The 20,689-nt window shown below is 37.2% G+C and overlaps 1 protein-coding gene across 10 annotated transcripts in view; it reads left to right on the forward strand.

Moving 5' to 3' along the window:
* ZNF277 (zinc finger protein 277) overlaps positions 1-20,689 on the forward strand; it is a 165,357-nt gene that overhangs the window by 66,817 nt on the left and 77,851 nt on the right. For all 10 annotated transcript variants that reach the window (XR_014246918.1, XR_014246919.1, XR_014246920.1 and 7 more), the window contains 3 exons: positions 217-305; positions 573-655; positions 20,531-20,622. Coding sequence is in view for 4 of the 10 variants with exons in the window: in XM_082400096.1 (XP_082256222.1) it covers positions 217-305; positions 573-655; positions 20,531-20,622 (264 nt within the window). In the remaining 6 variants the exon portion in view is untranslated. The remainder of the gene's footprint in view (positions 1-216; positions 306-572; positions 656-20,530; positions 20,623-20,689) is intronic.

Here is a 20,689-nt window from a genome sequence, read left to right on the forward strand (position 1 = left end):
ATGCCTTTACAGGGTATTGTCATTTCATTAAATATTTATTTCGTATTTCTACAATGCTCTACTGCCTTTCTATTTACAAATTTTCTAGCTAGCAGTTTTCAGTCAACATTTGATTTATTGCTTTAGGGTAATTAAATGTTCTTATAAAATCCTATCATTCTAAAGTAAGTAGTGTATTGAGTCTTCTCACCATTCTTTCTTTTTGATTGTTCTAAGGTACATTTCATATTGGAGGAAAAGGTTCACTGAACAGCCCATTACAGATTTTTGTAGTGTGATAAGAATCAATTCCACAGCTCCATTTGGTAAGTGTACATCTTGACTACCATCTTTTCCCTGCAATCCAAAAATTCAAAGGAATAATCTTTCTTAAATTATAATTCTCTAAAATAATAGCTAAAATTAAATTGCTCTGTTCATGTTGTATAACTTCAGTAAAGCTAAAACAGAACTATATACCAGAAGAGAGATCATCATAGATATAGATAGATATATTTCTCTTAAGAAAGATAAATTTTTTTTGAAAAAGTGATAAATATCATTTCTTATTTATTTTCCTGATCTCTCAACAGAAGAACAAGACAATTATTTTTTGCTGTGTGATGTTTTACCAGAAGATAGAATACTTAGAGAAGAACTTCAGAAGCAGAGACTGGTAAGAGTTATTTTAAAGAATGAGCAGTGTGTTGGAAACACATACAAAATCATTTTTGTTATTGCCCTTTTTTGTTTGTTTTTATTCTGGAAACTTTCAAACATACACAGAAGAGGAGATAATACATAAAGATCTTAAAACAGAAAAGGTAGACACTTGATTGAAGATTAAAGCATTTCATGTTAAAAATGCAGAGAGAATTTTTGGCTTTGTTTTGCTTCCTGGATTATCTCTAAAATAACAACAGAGCTTACACATTTTAGTGTAATTTTAGCTGCCTGACACATGCTAGGGTTCAGCAATCGTGGAAGAATGCCCTCAGCTAAAATTGAGTTGAATTGATTAACTTTTTTTCTCCCTCTGGAATGTGCTATGCACTAGCACTTCTTTTGTTCCCCTTTATGAATTAAGCATACAGTTTGATCGTAATAGTCTTTCTCATTTTCAGCCTTAACGATAAGGATGCTGATTTGAAAATCTCAGCATCTTTAGTCTTTTAAAAAGATAACAGCATACACAGGTGTGAAAATTTTCATTTTCAGAAGTTGAACAGAAATTGGTTAGGTTTTTGAAGTTACTAATTTTATTTAAAAGTATCCAGTTTTCCATTATTTGTCACTAAATCTCAACTATTACTTGAAAATGACTTGCTCTTCCTTTAGTGGTTACTTATAAGTGTTCCCTGTATCTTTGGACTTGGCTAGATATATTGTGAAAGAAAGCTATGATTTCAGTGTTTCTGCTAAATCCTCAAGAGAGCTAGGAGGAAAATAAATCCTGTCTACCAAAGTCATAAGATTTGAGAAAGTCCTCTGAAGTACATTATATTATGTAAACATGAGATGATGTTGTTGGATACTGATTTATGTAAGAAAAAGTATGCTTTTCCTATAGCAACAAACCCAGTGAAGAAACAGGACTTCCTGAGTTTCTCTTCTTTCCCTATTGTAATATCTAAGAAATCTGCAGAATAAGGATAAATTGACTGTAAAATTTTATGGATTTTGTTTGGTAGTACTTATTCATAATGTTTTATTTCCATGAGTTTTTTCACTCTTACTCACAGTGGTCTTAATCAAAAATGATCAAACTGACATAATCCTAGTACCCCTATGTATTTCTTTATAAGAACTCAAACTGTAACACAGCAGCCATTACTGTTACTCAATACACAGAATCTTTATTGTATGTCTGTAGACAGACTCAAGTCCCTAGAAATAGGTACATCTATAAAACTTAGATAACCTTTTAAGATTCTGAAACCAACTCCAACATGTGGGTTCTTTCCCCACACCACCATGCAATTCTCTGACACCAGCTGCATGTTCTACAGTTCAACACAGTCCTGACACTGTCTACTCAAAGATAGCATCAGATCCCACAGGTTAAGGGCTCAGTCCCACAAGACTGCCATCCACTTCATATACCAATCGCAAATCCAGGTTGTCACCTGTACTTCCGACCAACTGGCTGTGGACCCCGATAAAGGGGTTCTCATGACCCTCCTTCCTTAGGTTTGATTAATTTGCTAGAGTGGTTCACAGAACTCAGGAAACTAGTTTACTCACTAGGTTACTGGTTTATTACAAAGGATATTAATGAATGTGAATCAACAGCCAGATGAAAAAATAAATAGGGTGAGATCCTGAACAAAGAAGCTCTGTCCCCATGGAATTTGAGGCCCACAGGGCAGCATGTAGATAAAGTTCAGAGAGCTTCATCAACCTGGAAACTCTCGGAACCATGTCCTTTTGGGTTTTTATGGAAACCTCATTACTTAGGCATGATTGATTATTAAATCGTTGACCATTGAGGGGAATGAAAGTTCCAACCCTCAAAATGACATGGTTGGCCCTCATCCTTAGGTTACCTAGTACTCTCCAAAAATCAGCTCATTAACATAACGGGAAACACATTTATAGCTCTCAACACTTAGTAATTCCCTGGATCTTAGGAGCTAAGTGCCAGGAATGGGGGCTAAAGCCAAATATACATTTCTTATGGCAGATCACAACATCCCATCTTTTTACCAACTTTATACTTTGTCAAAGTAGTAGATTTGATGAAAGTGAGTGTTATGGCAGCTTAAAAGAAACAAAATATGATGAAATTGCAGTCAGTATATACATACATTCATATTCATTGAATTCCTACTTAACTAGATGATCATACAAAGAAGCACAAGGCATGGTTCATGTCATAAAAGAGTGTACAATCTAGAGAAAAAACGCAAATATGTGTTCTTATCTTGGGAATGGAGATAATGATAGAATGTAGGGCTTGTGAAGATTGAGATAATGCATGTGATATACTTACGATAGTATCTGCTATGTAGAAAGCACTCAAAAAATGTTGCCAGTAATACAAATAACAATATATTGTGTCTTAACAGTGAGATGGATTTGGGTATTTGGAGAGTTGTAGAAAAGGGAGGAAAAAACATATGGATCTGTATGTTCAAGGTATATTCAGGAAAGTTAAGTCTGATCTGAAAGATTTTTGGAGGAGTGTGAGATAGGTTTGAAGAGGTGAGATGAAGCTAAATCATGGAAATCCTTTGGTGCCAGGATTGACTTTCTAATGAGAAAGACCCATTGATGTCTCTTCATTGCCCATGAGAGTGAAATGAAGAAAAGATGATAAATGTAGCTGTATAAAAATCCATTTAAAGCTGGCAAGTTCTGACTACAGACCAACTTGGAGATGTGGAAAGAAACTAACAATTACTGAGTGCCAGCCATATGCCATGCCTTTGCATTAGATCCTTGCTTCATAGCAACCCTGTGAGATAGCTATTAAATGCTGTTCTACTGATGAGGAAACTGTGGCATAGAAAGATGATTTTGCCCAGGAGCACTTAGTGAATGAGAAGCAAAGCTGAGGCTTTAAGCTAAGTGGTGTGCCTAATATCTGCCTTTTTAAGCCATGCCACACTGTGCGAGTCTAGTAGTTATTTACTCTGCTTCCCACAACTCTTGTACTCTTTTTTATTCTGGGCTCTGATAGTTGCTCTGTCCTGGATGCTTATGATCTTATAGGTCTGTGTAGGGAGGGGATTCAGGCTAGGATTGGACTTTCAGGAAAGCAGAGGAGGCTTACAATAGGCTACCATTGAGAATGGTGGCTAGAAGATCAACAAAAAGAAAAGATTTGCCAAGTAACAGGAAGACAGGCTGAATTTGCAGTCAGACATTTCATCGTAATTTTATGCTCTGTAGTGTGGAAGCAGGAGGTTGGTGTGGGTGATCTTCCTTTGGGAGTTGGCAGTGACGACAGGATGTCTCTCTCTTATGTACAACAAGCTCTACAAGTCAGTAACAGACATTTCCAGAAAGAAGTCCAATGATCAAATGAACCAGTCTTCAACAAAAGTAATAACACACCTTTTTTCTTCTATCAAGTTAACAAGATTTGAGAACAATAACACTAAATGGTGGCAAGAATATTAAAAGACAAGCACTTTTTCAGCCACTTAAAAGAGTGTGAATTGGTATACCATTCCTGAAAGGCACTTAAATGTAGTTTAAACCATTTAAATTGCTTCATGGTAATGGGTATATAATCCAGTCTGTGTTTTTCAGTGAACTCAGGTCAGTGTCAGTAGGATCTCAAGTCCATGAGAGAGGACCCTCAAACTAGAGAGGCATTTGCTCTCCTGATTTGCATTAGTGATGACTTGTATAGGTATCGTTCATATGTACTCTCTCATTTGGAACTCTAGGGAATTCCCTGGCGGTCCAGTGGTTAGGACTCTGCTTCCACTGCAGGGGGCACAGGTTCGATCCCTGGTCGAGGAACTGAGATCCCGCAAGCCACGTGGCATGGCCAAAAGAAATTTTTAAATAAAAAATCATTTGGAACTCTAAATAAAGGATTTAGTGTAAATACCTGTGTATGATTTGCTGTTAATTCAAAATGACTTTGTAATTTCTTTGAGGTAGGAATTATGTCTTATATTTAAATATCCTTCATTAGCACTCACTATATTGCTAAGTTCACATTGGTGTTTTTTCCAAGCCCCATTTTTTTGGGAAAAAAAAATCTGTTTCTGTGTGAGTGGCTGGAGGCATATAGAATCTAAATGATCCACTTTTTCCATTTTTTTTTTAGACCTCACGGGTTCCTTGTGACATTTATGAGATTTGTCTGAGTTCCCAGTTTTCTTTTTGAAGAGCTTGATTCCTACTTGACACTTTGAAATTTTTCATCTGTACTCTGAAGGTGGAACTACAGAATTAGGAAAGATTCTTGAGGGTTTGAATAGCTTGTATACCTTCCTCCCTTTTAGCTTCCTTCTTTAAAAATATTCCCTTGATCCCATCATTCTACCTTAACCTCCTCCAGTGGTTCTTTTCCCTCTTTTCTTTTAAATGGATAAGTTTTCCAAGGTCCCCCATCCAGGGGATGCACTCTCATCAATACCACTGCTATGCTGATGGCTTAAATTTTGGTCCCAGCACACAATAGGCAGTCAGAGTAAATATCCATTGATTGGTTCATCTCCAGCTTTCTTCCTGGCTTACCTCTAAACTCCACTTCTAACTTGCATTATGTTGAACTTTTCCATATGAATTTTCAATCAACACCTTAATTTTAATGTGCCTAAAACTGAACTTATTTTTTTCTCTACGAAAATTTATAGTTTGCTTGTTTCCCTTTTCTTATATAATAGTACCACCATTCCCCTGGTCACTCAGTTTGGAAATTCCTGGAATCATCTTTAACTCATCCGCATACCTAAGTCATTTGTCAAGTCCTGTCAGTTCCACCTTTGAGTCCCATATACATCCTTTTCTTTGCACTCCTAGTGCCTTTTACCTTGTATGTGGAATCACTTCTCTAATCAATTGGCATTGCCTCCAGAATTTTAATATTAAAATACACAGCAGATCATTTTATTCTCCTAAAACCTGCAGTGGTCTTTTTCATCTACATATTCTTAAGCTTTTCTGGGCTCAAACTACATTTCCAGTATCTTTCCCCATTTTTTCTTTCAATTACCCAGGGTCCAGTTTATTCATTTATTTAATAAATATTTATGTTGCCCCAGACACTGTTCTAAATTCTGTTGATATAGCGGTGGATGAAATAAGCCACAGCCCCTGCCCATCTAGAGATTGCACTCTAGTGACAACACTACTTGTCTCACAGTTACTGGTATGTTAGGTGGTTTCAGGACTCTGCTTCATCAATCAGGAATGCCAGCCCCACCTGTGTAAATAACTTACGCCTCAAGACATTGTTCAAATACCACACTTTCCACAAAAGCTTCCTGATGCCACCAATCAGAATTAATAACCTCTTCTAAGCTCTATTAATTCAGTATTTTACTTGGCTTTTCAATTATAGTTAATTGTTTAAAAATCTTTCTTTCTTACTGGATTAGATGCCTCTTAATGGTTGGGACTATCATGTTCAGTTTTGTATCTTCTCTGAGCCTTGTTCGTAAAGTATTAACTTAAATTTGATCCTGAAGTATTTGTGTGGCATGTCTATAGAGCCATATAGTCAGATCTCCCTGATTTAAAGAAGAGAGGTGAAATAATCGAGGCAGACATCTTTAATCACGGGTTACACTTTTCACTTAAGCATAAAAAAATACTAGTTTTTACATTTGCCTACAGTAGAAGATAAATGGCAGTCATAAGCTCCCAGAGCAAGATATAACTTTTAATTAAACTGGGACTAGGGGAGACATCCATTTAGCTGCATCAAAGTGGGTTTTTTTAATCACTATTATAAATGTCAGCTTGAGAGGTCATTCATGACAGCTATAAATATTTTATGAAAATTTTAACCTATATAACAATTTGATCCTCTGGAGAGAAACAGTGGGTTTTTTTTGTTTTTTTTTTAATGCTACTTCATATATCCCACCTCCCCCGACAGTAAAACAACAAAATGAAATTACATATCTCCCACTAAGAAGATTATTCTCCCTTGTGCCACTTTTCTGTATAGATTTCAGAGGTTTTTAATAAAGGATCACATTATCTCAGTGACTTATAAAGTGTAATGTCAATTTATATTTATACCTTTCCTGCATAATTCCTAGCTTTGTAGCACAAATTTTCTAATTGCACCCACAGTAACTTTCCCAAATATAAGATGATGTTTCGCATTGAATGTAACGTCATTATTAACAGTGCAACAAAGATCAAGTTAGCTAGAGTGACCACTGAGTAATATTAACCTTCAGATTAATTAATGTTTTCATTTAGGAAACAAATGTAAACCCAGTCTGAAACAATACTAAACTGAATCCTAAAGTTTACCACTTTGACCTTCCTCAACAAGAACTTAAATTTTGCATGGCAGTTTTTATATACGTTGGCTCTGTGAGATCACTAAGGCAATATCATTATCTCTGTTTAGATGGAAAAACAAGTTTGAAGATATTAGGAGATATGCTCAAGGCCACAGTTATATAATGTATTAAATAGGAAGGGAGGAACTCAAACTCCTGTTTTCCAACTCTAAGCACCATTCTCTATCAGGATTCTTTATCAAATTGGATCTTCCTCTATAAGCAAATGTGACATTTTCAAGATAGTCAATTTTTAGAATTAATAAAAATGGATGAACAGGACATAAATACATATGTAAACAAATAATAGTGTTCTGTTTCCATTGCTAGGAATTTTTTTCATCTACTTTCTTATTAGGTCAGTCATAGATAGGAATTTCTTATTCCTTTGGGCCTAAGCTGCTTACATTTTCTTTTAACACTTGAAGACAGTGTGTTTTTGGAGTTGCCTCTATCTTTAGAGGAACATAGGGCTATACCTGAGCTTGAGTTTAGCCAGTAAAATACTTCCTCAGACAGATAATACTATACTGATACATGCCATGCTGATAGCTTCTCTGTTCTTCAGTGTAAATTATTTTGCAGTCTCCCATAGCCACCTTTCCATTTTTAAAAGTCCTCCTCTTCTTGCCTAGGCTGGATTCCCTTTTATCTTTAATACAAATAGAAATAAGGCTTTTCTAGCTCTCATGTGTTTTAACTCTTACATTCTTTTGTTCTGTATTTCAGCTTTTTTTCATTGTGATGACCTATTCCATGTAAATGATTAAATCTATATAATTTTGTTCTCCACTAGTTAATTTTTTAAAGATGTTCTGTCTATTCTGTTTCTTCCTTACTCTTCAAAAGCCACCTCACGGAGATTCAAAGTAGGAGAAATATACTGACTGTGTATCCTATGTAGCAAGCAGATGGTTATTGCCTTTATCATTGCAGTTTCAAAAAGGGTAGGATGTAGTACTGATATCTTTCAAAAAGGTGAGATATTAGTCAGATCAAATCTCATGGATTTGGGGGAGTATATCATCATCCAGTTAAGAAATTTCTCTCTGGCTTTTTTGTTTTACTGTTTTTCTTTAGTCATTGACATGTGTTTTCTTACTCGTTTAAGATGTCTTGATATTGCCATAAACTTAAGTCTCCCTCATCTCAAAATGCTGAGAACACTGGGTTTTATTGATTTATTTTAAGAAACTGTATTGTGTCATTGATAATCCTTGTTTTAATACAGTTATTCCTGCCTCTACATGCAACTCATCCTCATGTTTCTTTGCCCTACTCCCAATCTTTCTCCTGAGAACTTGGAGGCAACCTGTGGAAAAGAGCTGGATCCTTTTGTGTCCAAGCCTCCCAGGGACTTAGCCTTTAAAACTTCTTTAAAATTTCAGCTATTTTCTTCCTACTTGCCCTTTTCTTCTCATGCTCTGCCAAAGGTGAAATAGTTCTTGAGTCCCTGCCTCTCTTCAGAGAGCTTGTCACCTTTTGGAATTCAATTTGTCTTTTTGCCTTTTTTTTAAGATTTATTTTTATTTATTTATTTATTTATTTATTTATTTAGGCTGTGCCGGGTCTTAGTTGTGACATGCATGATCTTCTTTGCAGCATGCAGGATCTTTTAGTTGTGGCATGCATGCAGGACTCTAGTTCCCCGACCAGGGATCGAACCCGGGCCCCCTGCATTGGGAGCACAGAGTCTTACCCACTGGACCACCAGGGAAGTCCCTTGTCTGGTTACCTTTTGAGTTCAGCTTTTTGGAGTCAAAATAAGTTGTGTGGGGCTTCCCTGGTGTCACAGTGGTTAAGAATCCACCTGCCACTGCAAGGGACATGGGTTCAAGCCCTGGTCCAGGAAGATCCAACATGCCGCGGAGCAACTAAGCCCATGCGCCACAACTGCTGAGGCTGCGTTCTAGAGCCCGTGAGCCACAACTACTGAGCCCATGTGCCACAACTACTGAAGCCCATGCGCCTAGAGCCTGTGCTCCGCAACAAGAGAAGCCACCGCAATGAGAAGCCTGTGCACCGCAACGAAGAGTAACCCCTGCTCGCCACAACTAGAGAAAGCCTGTGCACAGCAGCAACAAAGACCCAACGCAGCCAAAAATAAAAATAAAATAAATTTATAAAAAAAAAAAGACAAACATGATTGGCACAAATGTCTTTATCCCAGCTTAGCTTATAGCTACAACAATCAAAAGTTGCATGAAATTCAAATGGTCAACATTAGGGCAATGCTTTAATAAGTTACAGTTTATCCATATAACGGAGTATAATGACAGTAACCCCTGCTCCCAGCAGCTAGAGAAAGCCCGCACGCAGCAACGAAGACCCAATGCAGCCAAAAGTAAAAAAAAAAAGTTGTGTGGGGTTTTTTCTGTTCACTTTTCTAGGGTTTTTTAATTATCCACCTTTTTCTCATTGTAAGGATATTCTCTTGTGGCTTTCCTCATCCTAAGCAGAGTGAAATTCTTCCTCCTTCTGCTTTGTTTTAATTAATATCTTAGTGATTAAGTGCCACTTTTGGTTAAAGTAGATGCTTTTCCTCTTTTCATACAATTCAAAAAGACATATACATACATATGTATCTGTCTACTAAAAGAGACAATTGGCTCTACTAACTAGTTGTCATAAATAAATTCCAAAACCTGTTATTGTTTAGTATCTAATCTTGGACCTTTGACCAAGGTATCAGTGAATATTGTATCAGTAAATTACCACATTTAGTTACCTTGGTATACATTTTGCCAGAAGTTTGTCTTTGGAGTATATGCCAGCAAATTATGTCACTCACTGTCAGGTGTTCTTTGGGTACATTCCTGACAGCCCCCCACTCACCCACCCAGTCAGGGCTGGGCAACTGGTGACACCTTCCTTAAAATTTAATCCATGTTAAAAATTGTGACCATGATAAATGAAGTACAACTTTGGAGGCTAGTAGTTGGTGTTGGGAGGGTGAGGTGGGGATTTAAAATGATTTTTCTAGGGGACTCTTTTGTCTAGTGTGTGGCTATCCCCTTGAGTCATTTTTGACAAAGAATTAAATGACTTTCCATGTCAACTCCAGTCCATGTTTAGGACTATGCAGTTTTTTAAGAGAGTGTCAACTCAAATGTCTCCTGGTTACCTTCTAAGTCCAGTGGCTCTGCATCCAAGTGAGAGCTTAGAAAAGTAACATTCCAGCTACTTGACTGGAAGGACAAAGTCAAGAATATTATCAACCGATATTTATAAAAACCATGTTCAGGGAAAATTGTTTAAGGAAGTTCATAATTTTTCTAGGAAATCTTAAACTCTCAACCTCCAATCAAGAGGAAGCAGGTATCTGTATTGTATCATGACAGTTCTTATCTTAGTGAAGGCGTTGCTTTCACTAAGGTTTGGGATATGCTTTGGCACGAGAGTCAGCTTTAGAGAATCAATATGAGAAACAGTCCATCTTGTTTGGTCTGTTTATTCTTGGTATATCGCCCATTATATCACATAGTATAGTTATTTTCAATGACTTCTAGCTTCCCAGTGTTAGGCCAAATTTCACAAGACTATCCTCACTTCAAACATCAGCCACAAGTTGGGGGATCCCCAGGCCGCCTTCGCTTCTGGCCAGCTGGCTACAAATTCAGGGGGTTCCCACTAACCCCTCAGGTTCATTAATTTGCTGTAATGACTCACAAAATTCAGGAAAGCACTACATGTATGATTACAGTTTTATTGTAGAAATAGGTCCAAATCAGAACCAGCCAGAGAGATACATAGGTTGAGGTCTGGGAGAGCCCCAAACACAAAGCTTCCATTGTCCCCAGGGATGTATTGCCCTTCTGGCACATCGGTGTATGTCATACACACAGTATTGGCAACCAGGAAAGCTTACCTAAGCTTTGGTGTCCAGAGTTTTTACTGAAACTTCATTAAGCTTGACTGATTGACTAATTGACCACATGGTTAAACTCAAACTGAAGTTCCCCTCCCCTTCCTGAAGTCAGACTGATATCCTGTGGCTCAAAGCCCTAACCCACTAATCATATGGTTGGTCTTTGTGGCATGGCAGTCCCCATTCTGAGTTATCTCATTAGCGTAAACTATCAGGTGGAGTCAAAGGGCCCACCAGGAATAACAGAGGCACTCCAGCCACTCAAGAAATTCCAAGGCTTTAGAGGTTATCTCCTAGGAACAGGGGGAAAAGCCAGCCAAATTCTTTGTTACACAAACTCCTGTCCATCTGCTTCCCTCATCTAAGAAGACTGATAGCCAAATTTGAGGCCCACCTATAAGTTTGAATGTGTAGGTTTGGGTGTGTATATAAGTGTACATGTATATTTCTTCTTTTTATTTTTTTATCTTCAATTTATGTGCCCATTCCACCCGAATTTTTCTCTCTTCCTTTACTCATTTTTATGCTATATTGTTTTGTAATCACCTGAAATACTTAAATGAAATCATTCCAAATACCTCAGAGATAATACATGGTTCTAGAAATAGAAAGCAGGAGGAATAAGGAGTTCTACTGCCCTTCTGTGGAGCCTTTGGTCCACTGCTCTACCTTTATTAGGGAGATTTGTTGTGTTCTTTATTGGAGGAGGGCAACTGGGCTCCTGGGCTGAGAATTCCTGGCAGGTTCTGCCATGCTGCTGCCTTTGAGCTAGGTTGGGAGGGAACCTTCGGAGTGTGCGATTTTCTCTCATAGTCACTCATACAGCCATTTAGCCAGGAAACTATTGTGAATCTAATATGTCAGTATCAATAAAATGTTTTTGATATCTGTAATTAATAACATCAGCCTTAGTTTTACTTCCTTATGTTAATGCAAGCTGTTTCCATTGGATTTGTCATTTAAGCATCAGTTTTTTCTTTCCTGTGTACAAATACTTACCTAAATTGACATTTTCTAAATTGCTTTTTCCCAAATTGGATGATTTTTATAATTTCCAACCTAACTCACAAATTTCATTTTCTACCTATATGTCAGTCCCCTGTGACTACGTTGCATGCCATCTGCTGTGTCTGCTGTTTCATTAATGTTTCCTCTGCTTCGGCTTATGAATAAAGATAAAAGACTATGCACTGACCCCTTTGCTACCATTCTTGACACTTTAAACCAATTACATAAACATACAGCTTGTTATTATGACTCTTTGCCTAATACATCAGCTGTATTCTTACAGCTATGGTTTTTATCCAAGCCTATTTTTTATCTGATTTCATCAGCTGCTTTGGGAAGTTCCAACGTATAACATCTGTGACGTTCTCTTCATCCCTCTATTCTATAAATCCATGAATAAAATCTAGTATATCTACCCAGCATGGGATTTTTTAGAAAAATAAAAGCACAAAAATGGTGGCTTGGATTTGCACATCTTTGTGATGCTTTCTATGGATTGTCTCCTAATATTATATTTTTCTGTTCATAAGTGACTTCAAACATATGCTATGATTAATCCTATCAGATACCAAGCTTAACAAAGGAAGAAAGGAAGGAAGGGCAGGAGGAAAGAAAAAAAAAATTTGTTCTTGGTTGCCCAAGTGTCTTCTACCCAGTTTCTTCCTCACTAATGCTTGATCAGCAGCAATCAACATGTGTGCTACAGAAGAAGGAGATACAGAATCATTAAAGCTGAGTGTTGTTTTGTCACATCATACCAAGTTAGCAGCAGTGGGAATAAGGGTGGAGGGACATAGTGGTGATGTGGCTCTCTTTTACCTAGATTCCTCCTGACTGTTCAAGGGGTCTGAGGAAGTAGAGACCATAGGAAACAGAGCACTTCCATTCAACGGTTATTGCTTACTCCTGTCGGTGAGGCACGGTAGGGACTACAAAGATGAACCTAGCAGTTCTGCCCCTTAGCAAGCTTTTTATCTGGTGGGGTACATTACATAAAAGTAGTAAAATTAACAAGGTTTTCCTAGCAGTCATCCATATACTTTAGAAGACCATTATTGAGTTGGGAAAAGTTTCCCTTTGCCAGACATCAGAGCCTAAGTCCCAGGCTGGTTAGTTATTTTGTGGTTTATGATTTAGAGAGTGGGGAAATCGGATGGATGAAAAAAAAATTTTTTTTAAGAGGAAGGGGAGGGGGACAAAGATTTGGTGGCAGGGCACCCAACAACCAAATGAAATGTGTGAACCGAGGATGGTCTTGGTGGGAGTTGGGGAAGAGAAGAACATTAAAAGACATTCTTGGGACAGTTGAAGAAATTTAAATATTGCCTGGATGTTACATACTATTTTGGAATTATTATTGATTTTCTTAGGTATAATGATAGTGGCACCATGGTTGTATATAGGAGAAAGTCCTTATTAGAAGAGGGATGCTGAAGTATTTGAGTGAAGTGTCATGAGGTCTGCAGCTCACTTTCTTACTTTCAAATGATTCAGCAAAACAAAAGATGTTTAGTGCTCAATATATATGTGTGTATAGTGTGTGTGTGTGTGTGTCTGTGTTTGTGTGAAGAGAGAGAGGGAAGCTGTGGTGAAATGTGAACAATTATTGAATATATATATTGAGTATAAGAATGTTCATTGTACTAGCCTTTCAACTTTCCTGTTTGTGAAATTTTTTATAATAAAAAATGGTAAGAAAACAAGAGACACTGACAGAGTTACGTGACTTGAATAGCTTCCAGGTTTACTAACTCATTTGGCATATCATGACATAACTGTCAGCAAAGCCAATTTCAACAAATAAATGAGAACTATCTTCTTAATTTACTGAATTGATTACAACAGGATGATGAAAGCTCTTATAGGATATAATAGTTGCAGAAATAAAATGATTTCTTTTGCATCTTCACATGATTTATTTTATGTATAAGTAAAATTTGATTAAAAGTGTATATATTTCGTGTTCCTATATTAAGAAATAAGAATAATTTCCTATTTATTTTATAATGTACAGACAGACATTTCATAGAGTAGGCTTTATTAGAGTAGATAAGAGGGAGAGCATGTTGCCATTATTTTATTTCTTAATATGTTTAAAGAATAAAACAAAAACAATAATGTTCTACTTCAGTATACTTAGTTTCCTTAATTGTTGGATTTAATAATTATCATTCTAGTTCATTTCCTTATCTTGACTTGCATCTCCTGTTTCTCTCAAAAAGTCATCTTAGTGAGAAACATGAATTGATAGTTATGCTTTTAAGGTATATACTTATTAAAAGTATATATACTGTATTAAAATGAAAGCGATTAAGTGAAAAAAAGTAAAAACTTGTTCTCCAAATTCCTATCCCATAGCAATATAAAATTCTCTATGTAACTCTTTATATTTCTAAAAATTATCAGTTGTGAGTTTTAAAAAAAAAAACAGCTACTTTAGAACTTTTAAATTAATAACCAATAATAAATTCCACTTTTTAGGATAGTTTACATATACAGTAGGGTATTGTCTTTGTTTAAATAAATATCAACTTACTATTGCTGTGGAAAGCTCTCCATTTTATAGTCTATATGAAGTGCCAGTCCTATATGAGTAAGAGATAATCAAGTGTTTTATAAACTCCTCTCCTTTGAGAATTTCATTTTGATTTTCAGGAGAGCATTCAGATTTGTAGTGTGTATGTTGTTGCACTGGGGGTGTAAATTTAGTTATCATGTATTTTTAAGACTCTACTGTAATAAATTATGTACATGTGACATAAAGAAGCTCATGTTCTCTTAGTGGAGATGGTTGGGACATAGTTTTCTTGAAGACCAAGCAATATAGACATCTATGGAACACTACATACTGTGGTGGCAAAAGAAGATATTTCTAGCACAGAAGTGGTCAGGGTCAATCCACGTTATGATTTGTAGAATGTTTCAGAAGCAATTTAGAGATCACCAGAACCTAAGTCCTAGAGAAGTGGCATGCGCAAGGCCACATTTAGAGCTAGTCAGTCACTAAAACAGGACAAGAATACACATCTCCTGAGTCCCCATCAGTTGTTGTTCCCACTCACCACAGAGATGTAGTGTTTGAACTGAGCTCTGAAGGATTAGGGAAGAGAACTCCAGTTGGCAAAGATGGATGAAAAAAAGAGAGAACAGTTACTCCAGACCATTGAGTGGCCTGAGGAATCACAATAAGTAACTGAGAACTGCTATTGAGAAGAGTAATACACAGATTATAGCAGATGTTCTTGTTTTTCCCTGTAACAGAGTTTATATGGGGAAGCAATGCAAGAGAAGGCTTTTAAAAACCTAGAGTAGAATCAGGTACAAAGCAATGTGAATGCCATTCTAAAGATTGTGGATTTTATTCAGTAGAAAACAGGGAGCTATTTCATGTTACTTTAAGTACCAGTTTTAATTGTTTCACTTTCAGATAAAGTCATTACATATTTATATGCTAGGTTTTTTTTTTTTAAGGTCCATTTACAATCAGATTTTGACTTCCATCTCTCTGGACATGCTTTGGATAAACATACTTTTTAAATGTGTGTGTACAGGGAAAGTCTTTCCTATAAATCTGTCCATCTGGTATCTGGTAACCTCAGTAGATCCAAATAGCACAGAAGACAGAAATCAGAGAAAAAGCATCCCTATGAGGTAAAAATAACTTCCACAAAGCCCATCCAAATACTGGGAGCTACTCTTTCTCAGATACCAAACAAATTTGACTTAATTTTATCCATAGAATTTGATTATCTATTTTTCTTTAGCTGGATTTTAGTAATTCCTATAATCTTGTTCTAGTTTAAGGAGAAAAGCAGGAGGTCTATGCAGAGGATAGCAAATGAAAAGGAGGTGTAGATGGCAGAGCCAGTTGGTGGGTACAGAAGTAGACTCACTGACAGCGATGACCATAAAAGAGTGAGAAGGAAGGCCAACCAGAAGAGCACAACAGTTTAGAGTCATTTGTAGGGACAAAGAGATCCTGAAAGTAAATTGATACGTTACAGTACAATATAGTAGTAATTGTTCATAGCAAGGACCCTACATCATACAGAAAAGGTTAAATCATATCTCAAGTTTTGAAAGTAGGGGAAACATGAGGGGTGTCTTGGAAACCATTTTGTGTAAAACTGTTAACCCTTTAAATACCAAATTAAAATTTCTACGATCAAGAAAATCTACTTAGCCAGTATACCTCTTTTTATAATTGTCAGAAATAAGGCATGATCGCATTTGTATATATTATATCTCCTGTTATTTTACCGTGTTCTAAAGCCTCAAATGCTGAGAAGTAATCCATGTAAGATTGATCTAAATGAAGTTTTTGTGTGGATATTTTGTAAGAAAGATTTTTATGTTGCCCTACCTTTCCAGATATCTATCCCCTGGATTCTGAACTTGTTTGTTCACTAAATAGAAAGGTTATTGTTATATGCTATGTGTCTAGATATGCTACAGTGGGTACATTCTGAGAAAAAAAAAGCAAACGTGGTATCCAGATATGGCACCAAGTAGCTTTGTAGCTTTAAACAGGTCACCCTAACATCTCTTTATAGGGAGTTAGTCCGTAGTTTCATGAGATCCCTTTCAGTTCTCAAATTCTAAAATGCCAGTACTGAGCAGCATTGGTCAGAAGGAAATCTTACTGGAGAGGTTAGATGTGGTTAGTAGAAATAGAATATGTTAATGGAGAGACAGGAAAATAGCCAAGAAGGAATAGGTAGAGTATTCATGTTATTGCAACCACAAGAGTCAAATATGGCAAGAATACAAGTTGGAGCTGAACAGTTGCAACAGAGAACCCAACCAAAGCTGAACTACCTGGTGGCCATGTCCATTTTTCCCAATTATAGAACTCTTTCTTACATTGATGTTATTAAAATGAGAAAAGTCTTATGCAAATGAAATAAACAGAAAGCAGAGGTGAAACAATAAATGGTTTAATTAGCTCCCCTTGGCGGAAGGTCTGGAAAAGAGTTTAAAAAGAGTTTGTGCAGTGAACAAAAGGCAGATCTTGAAAGAATGAACTTAGATAAAAATGAAAGGAGTTGTATGGAACCTGCCAGATTAGGGATGACACAGGTACTCTAGAGCCCTTGTCTCTCTTACTGTGGTTGTAGGTAGTGCAGATAAGCTAGCAGAGGATTCACAGTGCCACCTCATCACCATGTGAGACAAGCTCCAGAATGCAAACAAAAGAACGGTGTGGTTTTAGTTACTTGCCATTAAAAAGTGGCTTCTTGGGGACTTCCCTGATGGCGCAGTGGTTAGAAATCCGCCTGCCAATGCAGGGGACACAGGTTCAAGCCCTGGTCCGGGAAGATCCCACATGCCACGGAGCAACTAAGCCCATGAGCCACAACTACTGAACCTGCGCTCTGTGAGCCCACGTGCCACAACTACTGAAGCCGTCGCGCCTAGAGCCCGTGCTCCATAACAAGAGAAGCCACCGCAATGAGAAGCCCGCGCACCACAACGAAGAGTAGCCCCCACTCGCCGCAACTAGAGAAAACCCGCACGCAACCAAAAATAAATTAATTAATTTTTTTTAAAAAAGTGGCTTCTTGCTTTAGTGCCCTGTCTACTCCATGCTCCTTCTAATTCACCAAAATGTAAATTAGGCTCTCCTAAGAAGAATCCATTTATACACAACTTCAGGTGTCTACACTCAGGTTGTGCAATTCAGGGTCAACTGATAAAACTTAAATTTGGCCAAAGAAAACTGTAGATGGCTTAGTATCACTCTGGTTTAGGCTCACAAATCTTTTATATTTGTGCTGAGTCAAAACCAAGGAAATATTAAGTTGAATAAGATTTTTCTATAGCCAACTTTGGGTTATATCATCACCAGCCTGAGAAATATGAGATGATGATTTTTAATACGCATTAACAGTTCTTGTAGGCTGAAAACAGGAGCAGGCAGAGAAAGTATTGCTCAGCCTTACTGTGGGATATTTATAGTGATCTTTATCAAGAGCTTTATCTATTGGGTTTTTGTTTTTGCTGCTGCCAAAGTTGTAGATACAGGGCTCTGAAATGTGTTTTCTCTTTTTTAGTCGAACTATACATGTTTGTAAAAGTTCGGTTTTCCTTTCATTTGACTTTTACTGTCACTTTGAGTTTTTATGTAAGATTCACTTAAACTTAAAAAGCAATAATTAAAATTGTCTGATACATCAACCTTACTCCCTTTATTTCTTTTGCTTTTATCTATCCACTTGCTGCCAGCATAAAGCCCTAAACTTCATGAAGTAAACAGTGTTCTTTTATATTTGCTGTGTGCCTGAAGTGTTAAGCAAGGTCTCTCCATTCTGTATGTCAGAGCTCCAACATATTCCAGTGCTGTAATTTCCAGAATCCCCATTAAGCTTCACAGCCCCTGGAAACTCCTCTGTAAAGTCTCACAGAGTCCTGCCCTGTACATGTACAGCTCAGTATTTGGACAAAGGTTAAAAGAACCCCAGTCCAGGTTTCTTGAGCTCCTCCTCTGCAGCTCTCTTCTTTCTAGTACCTTGTCCCACAAATTCCTCTTGCTTTTGTATCCTGAATGCCAGTCTTTTTTTTCTTCTCCACCAAGTGAGGTAGATACATAACCTTCATTTGGGTTTAACTCCTCTATGTTGCAATTTGGAAAACACTACCCAACAGAAAACTGGCAATGTATTATTTTTTTTACTCATCGATCACAGTCATGTGCTATTATGCATTTTCTTTTTTTTGGCGGGGGGGCTGTGTTTGGTCTTCGTTGCTACGCATGGGCTTTCTCTAGTTGCGGTGAGCAGGGTCTACTCTTCATTGTGGTGTGCGGGCTTCTCACTGTGGTGGCTTCTCTTGTGGCGGAGCACAGACTCTAGGCACACAGGCTTCAGTAGTTGTGGCACGTAGGCTCAGTAGTTGTCACTCGCGGGCTCTGGAGCGCAGGCTCAGTAGTTGTGGCACACGGGCTTAGCTGCTCCGCGGCATGTGGGATCTTCCTGGACCAGGGCTCGAACATTTGTCCCCTGCTCTGACAGGTGGATTCTTAACCACTGAGCCACCAGCGAAGTCCCTATTATAGATTTTCTGAAAAAAGATAAGCTATATGAAGCAATTTGTTTTACAATAGTTTACAAGGGGAGGAGAAGTGTGAAATCCATTTTTTCATCATGGCTGAAACCAGAAGTTGATTGAATTGATTTTTATCCTGGCAGCTTCTTAATTTTTTTCTTCGGTGGATTAATATTTCTAAATGTTTGGTGATACATTTCCAGAAATGCCACATGGAATTTATTAAGCTTCTAGATACAAGCTCATTTTTTATGCTGTCCTACAAATATTTACAGATTCAGCAATAAACTTTATGAAGTTCGTATTTTGAGCTTCATGTTATAAGAATAGCTGGAGAGTCATATGCAGGTGTAAAATAAGAACAGCATAAAGACTTTCTTTTAATTTCAAAGAGTTTTCATATCCGTTCAGAAGATAAAAGCAAGCAAAAGAGATGATGGTAAAGCAAGTTACCAGTTATTGGGGAATTGACATCAGGTGAGCTCATTAGTTACCAAGGAAACCAGTAGAGGGGCACACCCCTCAGCGCCCCTTTGATGAGAACCGTCACTAGCTGGGGCCTGGGGCAAGTACACAGGAAGGTCAGTCATGTGCGTAGGATATAGGTGAAGCAGGCACTGGTTGGGCAGGGGATGTACAGAGAGCAAGAGAACAGCCATCTTGAGTGGCCTGACCATACACGTGCACAATTTGAATTCTTTACATAGATTTCTGATCTAATCCTATAGACAATGCTATGAGGTAATATTTTCATTTTCATCTTAAAATTGAGAAAACTGAGTATTAAAGACGTTAAATAAAATATTGAGTACAAGTGAGAGCCAGATTCAAATCTAGTTCTGTTTGATGTTTCAGAGTCTGAGCTCTTAACTATTGTATTGTAGTCCAGAAATGACTACATGGCAGAAATGGGAATCAAGTTGGACCTTAAAGAACAGTTAATACTTGTAAGAGTGAAAAAGCAAAGAGAAATAAAATAACCTCATGGAAAAACAATGTGTAGAACCACCCTGATTAGAATAGGGTGTTACCAATGTATATTTTAAATTATTTGAGTTGGAGAGTAACAGGATAATTGTACATGAAAATAATTTTAAGTTTTCCTAGCAACAAAAGAGAGGATGGATATGATAGAAAAAAAGGATTGAAATAAGGCAGACCCTCTAAGAGACTTACTTATAGTAATCTCATAATGACTGATTAAAGACTGGATTCAGGGTGATGGCATTGGGAATGGTGGAGAGAAGTAATATGAAAGACAGTCCAAGTGAAAAATTGATCAGAACTTGATTACAACCTAAACTGAGAATTACAGAAAGGAGCACATTTTTGCTTTTGGAAGAGAGTGAGGTTGGGAGATGATTAATAAAGACAGGAGGAAGGACAGAGTAGTGAAGGATGGTGAGACCCTATTGACTTTAAGTTTCCTACATAGCTATCCTAATGGTATGTTGTCTGGCATTTAACAGTATAGACTTGGAGTTTAGGTACAAGGACAGGAATGGAGAAATTCAAAATATCATCAGTGTTCACATACTTCCTTTATGCTTCTACCCCAATTTCCTCCCATCCAGACTATGACATTTTTCATTAGCTAACTATGGATTTATTAAAGATAATATCATATATCTGTATTTCTACTTTACAGAAAGAAATTCTGGAACAACAGCAACAAGAACGAAATGATAACAATTTTCAAGGCAGTTGTATGTTTTGCAATGAGGAATTCCTCGGAAACAGGTAGCAATTATGTATGTCTTTAAATTTTACTGTTTTTCATCTGAAGACTTAACAGAACATCCACAAT

This window comes from Balaenoptera borealis (genome assembly GCF_965194805.1).
Source record: "Balaenoptera borealis genome assembly, chromosome: 7".
Taxonomy (NCBI): domain Eukaryota; kingdom Metazoa; phylum Chordata; class Mammalia; order Artiodactyla; family Balaenopteridae; genus Balaenoptera; species Balaenoptera borealis.